Below are 11,954 nucleotides of genomic sequence, written 5' to 3'. Positions count from 1 at the left end.
CCGATAGACAGCAGTCAGTAAAACTGGGAGGCTACCAATCTGAGTTTTAAACAGTTACAAATGGTGTCCCACAGGGCTCAATCTTGGACTCGTCATCATTGCAAATGAGGGTCACCACTCAATTGATCTCTTGAGTATAAACATATAAACTTTTATGACCTATAAACCTTGTTATAATGATTTATAGTCATGTTTAACCATACTAAAGTGTCAAATAATGAGTAGCATGCATTTAGACGTATTCCCTGCTGACCGTCTGGGTTGGCTGTGCAGAGCGCTAAACAGCCGGTCTCGATTCACTTGTTCAAATTTCCGGGATTTATCTACGTAGATCAATCCGGATTTTCCATGTATGGTAAATCTGCAACGTGCAGGCACGCTCCGGCCATGCCCCCACCTGCCTGCTCAAATCTGCCCGCGCACCGCTGAAAGTGTTCCGGAAGGTAACCAATCACAACGGAGTGGGGTTGGCAGGAGGGGGGCGAGGGGGCGGAGAAGGACGAAGCCCAGTGTTGACTGAGAATGCTGAAAGCCCCAGATGAGAGGAAGAGTTTCCCGAAAATCTACATAGTTTTTTGTGCTGTGATTCGTGTCAGGTTGCTCTAAAGGAGTCATTAATGAGAAATAAAGACCAGAAAAGTAATATAATAGAAGATCTTTATAGTCAAATTAAAGCTATTCTTGCTACTTTCTTGCTATTTGTTTTCTTATCTGCAACATAAAAGTGGCAGCAAATGAAAAACTGGTAAATCTTGGTGTGTTACTTTATTCTTGAGGTGACTATAGTGGATAAAGTAATTTAAGTGTTTAATTACCCATTATGTTGGCTGCAGCTGGAACATTAACTATACTTCATGAGTTCCTATTTGGTTTCATAGTACGAGGACTAACTTGTATCATTGCGATTATAATTTATTTATTTAAAAAAAAGTTTTATTTTACTTGATCTGCTTAAGGTTCCCACATTTTGGCATGTTGCCTATCTGTTATAATCTCTCTGGCTCTAGAGTCCTTTGTGTTTTATTGAGAGTCTTGGTTTATGTGTCACCCTATTGTCGTCCAACACTCAGATAGAAAGCTTTTATCAGACGTCTTTTATCATCCTCAGTTCCAACAGGTCATGTATTGAGTTACTAAAGGAGGACGTGGCGGGGGCGAGTGGCCTTGAGCTCAGACAATCCTTTCCTTTGTTCACCACCTTAGTATTCAGATATGATTCACTTTCAATTCTCTGGAAAAGTTTGGGGAAAGGAAAAGAAGAGGCAGGGACAGTGGGAGGAGGAATCTGTGTGGGTGTCTTCGGTGGATCGAGTAACAAGAGGTAGTACCAGGGCTGTACGCTTATTTTTTAAAGTGGTAGCACTGGTGCTACCACAAATTATGATCAAAAACTTGCATGACCCTAACCCTTGCATTTAGCTCTAATTACCCTTGAGCATGTCATCTTGGTTTTATTTGAGATTCTCAATGAATATGATATCCTAGTGTGTGTATATTTTTATAAACATATCATTATTATATTAGGCTAATAATAACAAATTTTTTTAGAACATTTCATTCTTTTAATGAAAACCATACTTTAAAACATTGAACATATAGCCTATTAAATAAATTAGTAAACATAGTTATACAATTTAGGCCAAGTTAAATAGGTTGTGTCAATCTTTGTTTAAATCATAGATAGTTACTGCTGTTGACTGCTTTCTTTATAGGTCCATGGTTGACTGCAGGGCTGTGAAGCGCTAACTTCCTGTTCTTACCTGCTTCAAAATAAGAGTCAACTCGCATTTGGCTAGTAACCGACTTTTATTGTGAAGGCGCACAGGAAATGTTCTGTTTGCACACGCACTACCTTGACTGCGTTAATGTAAAGAGAGCCGTCTCGACTCTCCTTCCTGTTTTTAACCGTTGGTGAAGTTAGACGCTATAATCGCCGCGCAAGCACAGATCCCGAGCACACATCTTTCACCAGCCAAAGTGGAGGGTAGACTTAATAACTTACTCGCCTAAGACTACATTCACCTGCATTTGGAGAGTGTTAATGTAGAGCCCTCTAAGCAGTATTGTGCATAGCTCCTTTGTGTCTCAAACAGACAGCATCTGCTCATTAGCACTGGAATTGTATTAGTAATATCTTGGGCATCTGAACCTTACAATCACGCTTTGGCAACCATTTTCAACGCTCTTTGTCAGCACAAGTAGATACACTTCATGACAACTCAAACAGCACTAGCAGGGTGTTGCTACTAAGTGCACGTTGAAGTTCACTTACATTTGTCACGTATAAAAATAAAGAGCTGAGAGAAATCATGAACTGTATGAGTAACAGAGGCAGGTTTAGACACTGATAGTAATCAGGAAAGACACAGGAAGTAGCTGTGCTAACATCTGTTTGACTACAGAGGGCAGCCTTGGACTATAAAAAGAGAATTTCATTTCCAACACACTGATAATAGTTTCTATTTAGGCCTCCTTCACTACTATAAAGGATATATAAATCATAACTGATAGGATTTGGGGGCTTTGTTTTTGCTACGGCTGCTCAATGCTTCTCACAATATTTGTTTTATTAGTTAATGTAACAAATGAGAGGTTCAGCTGCTTCTATTACAGTAATTGGATTTCCATGGGTTAATGAACAGTATACTCTGCTACTAACTTATTCATTCACTTTTGAGTGTTACACACACATGTTGATACACTTTATATTTCAGATTGAAACATGATATTATAAGTACTTGACATTACATGACATAGGCAGGTGGTGAAAAATTAAAGGTGCAACACTCCTCATTTCAGTGACTAATGATGAAATATGCCGTGGTGAAGTATTTTTTTTATATTAAATACTCTGCAAGCCAGGGTGTTGAAATGGGCACGTTTAGCGGAAGTAAATTGCAACTGTTTGAAGTTGTAAAAAAAGTTGCAAGTTCTTATCTGCTGTAAACCGGATACTGTATTTTCCCCCGTTGAATTAGAATGAGGAAGTTTTTTTTTCTGACAGTGTTTGTGCTGAGTGCTCGCACCGTGAAGACAGTAAGAGCTGTGAGCTGCCATGGACGTCTTTCAGGAGGCGCTGGATTATCTAGAGACACAGCATGTGCCAGGTGAGGGGAAGAGGGAGACATTGTGTGTATTGAGTGAACGTTATGTTGCATAAATAGTTTTTTCATAAAGCATTGTAACCTAATATTGTCTTTGGGGGATGAATACAAAATAATTGTATTTTAGTTTATTTAATTAATTAAAGAGCAGTACTGTGTGATTTTGACACTTAACAATAAGAGTACATAAATTAACTGTTAGTTAATGCCAAGTTAATGCTAGTTATAGATGGTTTATGCGAATGCCCATTTAGCATTAAGAAAGTGTTAACGCTAAGTTATTAACGGAGAGTTAATGCAATGCTTAGTTAAGCATAAACTAAGCATGAAAGTTAGTTTATGTTTATTAAGCATCTACTGAGCATTTATTAACAGTTAGGTAATGCTTAGTATATGCTTATTAAGCCTCAATTAAGCATTAACTAACAGTTAATTAATGTACTCTATTGTAAATTGTTACAAAAATACTAATAACTGTTGTGATAATGGGATGGCTGTGACAAGAAGAATGTCTATTTTGTCATATTGAGGTTGAGTTAAGCAGAATATGACCCCTTCAAAAAAAAAAAAAGTGCAATCATTTACTCATTTTGTATGTCAAAATCGCTTCTAAAATTATGATATGATGAGTTTTTGGAATAGTGAAAGCCAAAGAAGAGCAGCCATATTTTTGTTCATTAAATAACATGTAATGTTTTGTGTGTGTATTGTAGTTGAAGCGGAGCCTGAAGTGCTGGAGGAAGATGTTTTCCAGGAGGATGCAGTGTCCTGTTTGCTCTCTCCTCTCCACGCAGGGAGCATGGATTTCCCAGAAACCCCGGTGAGTTTATACACTCCTTCACTTTACGCATGTTTACAGATTACAGATGAGAAAGTGCTTCGTCACTTTGTAGACTTTCGGTTAGGAAGTGAGTTAAGATCAGTGTCTGTTCCGGAAGTGGTGAGGGATTTCTTGTGTTCTGAAACAGGCTGTCCACTATTGTGCAAAAGAAGTTCTCGCATCTATCATCTACATATCTATACCCTTTCTTGTGAAATTTTGAAGAATCCCACCCAGTATAAAAAAAACAGTACAGGGAGCAATGTCCCCACTTCAGACCTTTATTCTACCAGGACATGTTTTTTTTTTACAGAAAAGACATGGAATTAAATAGAAAATAGAATTACATTTTATCCTTTTGAACTGTTGACATTCGCTTAACTTCTTAGACTCATAGCTTTATGAGAAATAATAAGCTTAATAATAAAAACAATAACTGCCTTCTATATTAAACCCCATTATGTAGAAATGGCCTGAAGAAGTAACACTTCTGTATTCCATAAACGGTGCATATTTGATAGAGGTGCATGGCAGAAGACAGAAGTTTGTATTTATCAAATGAGGAAACACTGAATGCATGTGAATCATTCATTATTTCCTCATTTGATACACACACATTGTTATGGCTTTATGTTTCATGGCTTATGCAAAAGCAAATATACATTCCTTTTGTGTGCCAAAGTCTTTTAAAAGACGGCAATAATATAAATCAAAAAGACTTTTATGAGCCTAACACTAGTAATGTTGTAATGTCTAAATGAATTGTCATGACAGTGATTGCGAGACCGTCTTCAGTGTGTTACTGATGTGTGTGTGTGTGTGTGTGTGTGTGTGTGTGTGTGTGTGTGTGTGTGTGTGTTTCAGACGTTGTGCAACCCAGAGGAGATGTTGGAGAGGAGGCTGGTGGTGCTGAAAGGAATCCTGGACAGTGAGGAGGTTTATCTCAGTGAGCTGGAGACCCTGCTGACGGTAACACACACGCATACACACACACACACGCACACACACACACACACACACACACACACACACACACACACACACACACACACACACACACACACACACACACACACAACACACACACACACAAACACGCACACACGCGCACACACACACACACACACACACACACACACACACACACAAGCACGCACGCACGCAAGCAAGCACACACACACACACACACACACACACACACACACACAGGGACGCACACACAGACATGCACGCAAGCACACACACACACACACACACACACACACACACACAGGCACGCACACATAAACATGCACGCAAGCACACACGCACACACACACACACATACACTGAAAGGCATCTTGGAGAGTGTGGAGCTTTATCTCGGAGAGCTGGAGACCCTTTTTTTTTTTTTAAACTATATTTGGAGGCTGAGGTGTCAACTCATTATTATCTGGGGTACACTACACCATGTTGCAAAAAGGGAAAGCCTATGTTGAAATTATTATTACAACGGTTAAACTTTTCTGAATCTGAGCAGCAGTCGTGTGTGTGTGTGTGTGTGTGTGTGTGTGTGTGTGTGTGTGTGTGTTTTACTTAGTTTCCCCTTTTTTCTCTAAAGTTAGCCTCAACATACGGTAACAGTGACCATATTCCAAAACCACCAAACCACGGCGCTTCAGTGTAATCGTAGATAATCATTTCAGCTTAAGCTTTACATGTAGGGTTACATTGGGACAAAGCAAGGCTAGCTAGCTCCCCCCCTCTTTTTCAACTGCTTATAACAGCAACAGAAACCCATTTAGCCTACCCCCCCCAAACAAAAACAAAACATGGATGTGAATACTGCGTTTTTGTTGCTCATGTATTGACTATGATAGGCTATGTGTTTCTCATACTGTGTAGGTCTACTGAGAAGTGTTTGATTGTGAGAAGGTGATAGTTGAGAGGTATAAAAACAACACCAGTAAAAAGGAAACGTGAACTTTGTGCTCGGTTCAGTCTGTTCAAACATTTTTGTGTTTTTCTCACCCCCACCACTGCCTATTTATATGTTTTTCTCACTTACATTGGTTGACCTAAAAGCCTGACTCATTTGACGTGTCACATTTTTTTTCGTTCTGAAGCCAATGAAGGCTCTGTGGGCCTCTGCCGGGACGTCCCAGCCCGTACTGACCAGTCAACAGGTCCAGACTGTGTTCTACCAGGTGCCTGAGCTCAGAGACATGCACCACAGCTTCTACTGCAGTCTGAAGGCCCGGCTGAGCCAAGCTGAAGCCAGTCAGCTCATGGGCCACACTGGCTTTGAACTGGTGGTGGGGGACGTGTTTCTCAAAATGGTAGGTCCTCAATTGTGTTGAGAGTTATTGACTTCAGTAAAAATTGAAGGTAAGGGTCTAATACAACAATTTTGTTTTGATTGTCGAAAAAACCAGACCAAATGTATGTCAAACTTGAATGAAAACTTCAAAAATTCATGATTTTGATTGTGGCCATGTGCAATAAAAAAGACACTCAAACCAAAGTTGTTCTAGACCCACCAGGATATCTATTTGATTTGTTTGAATCATTTTGTCTGTCCCCAAATGTTGATCACACTCCAACCTCCCTCCCTCCATCCATTGTGTTTCCTCTGGCAGGTGAACCAGATCGGACTGTACGGGGGTTTCATCGCAAACTACCAGAAAGCTGTTGAGGTCGTCCGTAAATGCACACACTCAGTGCCTCTTTTCAGAACCCTGGCTGAGGTAACACACGCGCGCACACACACACACACACACACACACACACACACACACACACACACACACACACACACACACACACACACACACACACACACACACACACACACTGCACTCACACTCTGCACTCCCATAAGGAAAAGTAACAAGCTGCATGCATTTGTCCTCACCAGCCTCACTTTATCTCTAACTTTTCCAGAGCATGACGTCTAAAAATGGCTCGGACAAAACCCGGATCGAATACACATTTGAAGGTACACATAATCTTAATATGTTTTTATACATAACCTATTGCCGGAATGTATCTGACTTCTGTCTGTTTCTTTTTCACAGCTCTACTATACAAACCTCTGGACAGAGTAACCAAGACAACACTGGTGCTGCAAGTGAGATAGTTCTATCGCTTTTTGAAAACTCTGAGCTATAAGCATCATTTTCTTTTGCATTGTCAATTAAATTATTATTTTTTGCTTCAGATATTAAAAATAACCTAAATAAATCTGACTGATCAAAGAGCTGTGACACTGTTTACAGAAAAGAATTTGTGAACTTTTCAATTAAAATTCAATCATGAAGTGTTACAGGGTCTTACCATGGTGTACAATCTATGACAAGCTATTTAACCTTGTCACTCTGCATGCCCTGCCCTCCTGAACCCTGTGTGTGGTCTTGTAGGATCTCCTCAAGACGACACCAGCGCAGCACGGGGACCACAACACCTTACAGGAAGCTCTGAGATTGTCTCGTAGCTTCCTGTCTGGGGTCAACGAGAACTCACAGTGCAAACGGGAGGTCACGCTCAGTCATGGCATGGTGAGCTCCGCATTGTACCAAAAAAATTAAAGGCCTACTTCACCGGTTTGAATATGAAGGTGTATTGAATTCTGAGATCCTATGTAGTATAAATGTGCGAAAAAAATTGAAATCGGTTCATCCTAGCCTGAGAAAAGGCAGAAAGAGTGTTTTTTTTAACCCTATATTTCTCTTTCTCGTGACATCACAGAAAGAGAAATATAGGGTTAAAAAAAAACGTACTTTGTAAATATTACTGTGATGTCACAGTAAAAGACATATTATTATAGACATATTCAAACCGGTGAAGTAGGCCTTTAAAGTGCGTATTGGAAGTTAGATGCTGCAGTGAAGAATCATATAGGACAAACATTCTAGTATACTATATTAATATTTGGTTTTATAAATCTATACTAGAAGTGGCCTCTGGAGCCGTTTTTGTGATACAATTTTACTACCGCACCTCAAAAACAGTTTTCGAATGTGACGTAGCAAGGGGTCGACGAACATACTAATCCATAGACTAGCTTGGTGCGAAACAATGGTAATAGGAGGGAGATTGAGTTATGGTGAGAGGAAAATCAGTGGAGTTTCGGTCTGGAGAGTGACTGGCATTAGCTAGAGTTAATGTTAGCTTATGACAGAATGCTGTCCATATTTCAACACTTAACAGTCAATCACTTTACAAGTATAAGGTTATGAAGCTGCATGAGTAACTCCACATTACCTCTTGCATCACTACTGGAACGAGCGAGCGAGCGAGCGAGAGACAGAGAGAGAGCAAGCGAGCGAGCTAAAACAGAAATTACGACATTTACCTCATACACCTTTTGTTTGATAGGTGCCTGTGTGGGAAAGCCAATGAGCTCAGCTGAGCAGAGCATGTGCTGCAGGGACGTGGATACCTTCTGGGCTCGGGTGGAGACGCTAAACCCCAGACCAGACATAACATACTTGACTCAGTATCCAGGTTTACTTTTGAGCCCCTTAGTGCTCCAGATAGCATACCTGAGCTTCAGACAGGAGCATGGCCCTCTGCAGGCCAGCAGACACGAGTATGTCAATCAGTATAACCCATAACAGAAACTACTTTCTCCAATTAATTATTCCACACCTTGCAGCTAATGTGTCCACAGGAATTGTCCGATTTTGTTCTACAATTAGAATATAAGCCTGAGGGCCAAAGTAAAGTAAATGAAGTACATCTTGATGCAGAGTATTGATAAATCCGACCAACTTAACATTTAGATGAGTCTTCTAAATATTATGTTGGTTGGATTGATCAATTTAAACTTGTAAGCAAGTATTTTAGTAGACCAACATGTGTATGATTGAAAATCAATATTTCTAGATGCAGAACAGCAGAAAGGATACATTACAATTGAATTGGAATACTTCTGTTTTTCCATTTTCCATGTGATCACTACTTGTAAATGATATATAGATTATCAGGCTTAACAGTGGATATTGTGTGCCTATCCCCAGGCACTTCTGCTATACAGCTTACCTTATATTGTGTCCAGAAGAACCGGGTATATACAAAGCTTCATATTAATCATTTCATTGATAAATTAATCACAACCACAATGTGTCACACCATATAACATTTTATGCAGTTTAAAACATATATATTTTGAACACATGCTTTATAAATTATAAGGGTCTTCATGCTGCAAAAGCAAGACTAATAAATGTCATGTACCTATACAAATGTTTAATGTATTTTATATTTATGAATTACAGTTATTACATCAAAGCACGATAAGTAAACATGTAAAGTAAGAGCTTACCAATAAATCACAAATGTATACAGCTTTTTAAAATATGTTTGGTTTAACGTATATATGGTCAAAATGGAAGATTAACCAATTTAAAATGAGAATGCACTCATAATAGCATACCTCCCAGTATAGCTGTTTAATCCTCATATTTTATTAAGAGAAAATGTTAAATTTTGTATCTGGCTCTAGATAAAACTACCCCCAATCCTCAGGTGTTTCCAGAACAAGACTTTATTACAAAACACAAAACTAAACAAGTAACCGTATCCTTGGTCTGTGGCTCAATTCTTTACCAAATTTAGTCAAAATCTATCTTAGCTTTTTGAGATGTCTAACAAACAAACATGACTGAGTACGTCACCTATTTGACTGTAATCAACAAGATTATGAATTGAGTACTGATCTGACTTTGTCTAGACTTATAATAATCACTATCTGAAAACGGGAAACCAAATTGTGTGCTTGAGTTGTGTGAAGCTGTGACTGCCAGGCGAGTCCCAGGCTGCTCCATCTTCAGAGATCTTCTCACAGGTTCTGGAAAGGCAGCAGGTGCACGGTGCAGTGAAGAACCAGCTCTGCTCTCTCCTAGAGTCTTTAGTTATGTGGAGTCTGTCCCTCTCAGAGAGTCCCCCAGGGCCAAGGTGCTAGGGGACGGACATTATGTAAGAATCCGTTTAGTGATATTATAGTATGAACATGATGGATAATATTTAGGGACTGACTGAAGCTGCTCACTGTAGCTGCGATGGCTTGACAGGGTGGCAGTGTCACATTCTAGCTTCCTCTCATCTGCCATAATGTTTGAAATGCAGGACAGCCAAGTTGAGTCTGTGGAAAAGCAAATTGTGTAGATCAGAAGTTGAACATATAAGTTATCCCAGACAAGTACATACAGCATGTAAACATTTTAAACCCTAATTTACTGTGTGAAGTGCTGAGACAACGCTGCCATAATGTGGAAGAAAATTAACATTAGCTAATAAAATGCCAGAGTATGAAAATACAATACATGTAGGTTTGGGTTGATTCAGATCACAAAGTTAAACACGAATGCAGTATTATAACAGCCATGTATTTAATTCTCTTCATGGGGGTTATCCTCTTGTTAGTCATTTGAAAACGCTTTGTAGATGTTTTTTCGGGCTCAACGAGCAGATATAAATGATTATTAGGCCTACATGATGGAGCTGCTGCACAATTTAACACGTTTATAACATAGTTTTCTCATCTGCATCATGGGCAGCTTATCTACGGGTCTGTCTTCAGAAACATGTCAACATGTATGTTGCGTGCAGGGGGAATACGTGCTCACATTTATTTATTTGGATCTTGATTAGCCACTACAAAGGCAGCAAATGCTCTATATAGGGTCAACACATGCTAACATTACATCCTGATGTAAAACTAGTATGATATGATGGTGCTAATGTCCCAGCAAAGTAGACATACAGCCACAGCGTGTCTGATTTTTATTTTAGCATCACGAGTAGCCTATATCAATATATTTTGCTGACTCAATGTCCCCGGCTAGCGCCAGTATTGTTTAAACTGATTAACGGAAGGAGTCATTGGTCAGCCTTCGTATTTGAGGTTAACAGTTAATTATAATCATGTAAAATATTGCATTATGCCTTATAAAATGGCCCATCTTACAAAAAAGGATGCCAACCAACATTAGCCGTTTTGACCTGTTAGCTAGTGGGTTAGCTAGTATGCTGCCTAACAATAAATGACCACACGTTGCTTTTCATCATTGAAATTATTATGCCGACTACATGGGAGTTTAAAAACATTCGCTAACAAGACTTACAGTTCATAGTTTCCGTGGGTTTAAATATCTGACGGCCCCGTGTCCTAGTAGGTCTGTGTCCGTGTCCGTGACCATCGGTCCAGCGTCGGCCGCAGCTCCGGACGATGAAGCAGCTCAGCTGTTTATTAAACCACCGCAGGCCCTGGTGTTGTTATCCTGAACTTTACCGTGTCACCCACACATAAGCCTCGTGTCTAAAATGATCGGGAAACCACCGTGTGTTTCGTGAGGGAGGCGGCGGCGCCAGAGATGTAGTTCCGTCTCTTCACATGTAAACATACCAAGGCTCAAAGCTAGCTAGCTAGCGCCGCTTATTTTCTGTCACAGAAACCGTGGACTACATTTATTCTAAGGCTGGAGTACACTATACTTCTCCTTTACTGTAATGTAAAATACAATGCAATGTAAAACTACAGAAAAAATACGAGCACACTAAGTGACACATCTTCAATTCACTACGACCTACTACTGCCTGCACGTAGATGCATTCCCGTTTGGTCAGCGTCCCCTTGCTACGTAATATGACGCGTTTGACGTAGGGGGTTAAAAAAAAAGAACTTTGTAGGAGCTTAGCTCAAAACAGCCACTTTGATCTCGGAATCAACATTCTTATGTTTTGAAAAACAAAAAAAATCCTGCATATTATTTTTCAATGGGGATGTCCACAATAGATTATGTATACATCTAGGAATATTTTTAACTTCCAATACGCACTTTAATGATTCCGGCCAAGATGTGCATGTAAACGTGTTTTAGTTTGTATGGGCAGTACTAAATGGGTGTGTGTATGTGCGCGTGTGTGTGTGTGTTTGTGTGTGTGCGTTCTCCAGAGGCGTCAGTTGATGCGTGACGGTTTTGTGGTGGACGCTAGTGAGGGTGAGCGTGCACTGCGTCACCTCTTCCTCTACACAGACCTGCTGCTGT

General features: G+C 39.9%; 1 protein-coding gene and 1 long non-coding RNA gene across 2 annotated transcripts in view; one reads left to right on the top strand and one right to left on the bottom strand.

The window, feature by feature from the left end:
- Positions 1-3,011: 3,011 nt before the first annotated feature.
- LOC307268814 (active breakpoint cluster region-related protein) overlaps positions 3,012-11,954 on the top strand; it is a 15,721-nt gene continuing 6,778 nt past the window's right edge. The window contains exons 1-9 of the mRNA XM_080051568.1: positions 3,012-3,107; positions 3,818-3,924; positions 4,789-4,893; positions 6,030-6,242; positions 6,543-6,650; positions 6,847-6,901; positions 6,981-7,033; positions 7,323-7,460; positions 11,861-11,954. The exon at positions 11,861-11,954 is cut by the window's right edge and continues 28 nt beyond it. Of these exons, the coding sequence (XP_079907694.1) occupies positions 3,056-3,107; positions 3,818-3,924; positions 4,789-4,893; positions 6,030-6,242; positions 6,543-6,650; positions 6,847-6,901; positions 6,981-7,033; positions 7,323-7,460; positions 11,861-11,954 (925 nt within the window). The 5' untranslated portion in view covers positions 3,012-3,055. The remainder of the gene's footprint in view (positions 3,108-3,817; positions 3,925-4,788; positions 4,894-6,029; positions 6,243-6,542; positions 6,651-6,846; positions 6,902-6,980; positions 7,034-7,322; positions 7,461-11,860) is intronic.
- Positions 9,277-11,186, bottom strand: LOC307268815. The gene is made up of 3 exons (XR_013845474.1): positions 11,031-11,186; positions 9,956-10,048; positions 9,277-9,864 (listed from the first exon to the last, which is right to left on the bottom strand). It is a non-coding gene; the product is annotated as an uncharacterized lncRNA (long non-coding RNA).

The sequence above is a fragment of the Ammodytes marinus genome (assembly GCF_949987685.1).
Source record: "Ammodytes marinus genome assembly, chromosome: 23".
NCBI lineage: Eukaryota > Metazoa > Chordata > Actinopteri > Uranoscopiformes > Ammodytidae > Ammodytes > Ammodytes marinus.
Note: the sequence above shows the minus strand (reverse complement) of the source record. Positions and strands in the feature narration are given on the sequence as shown.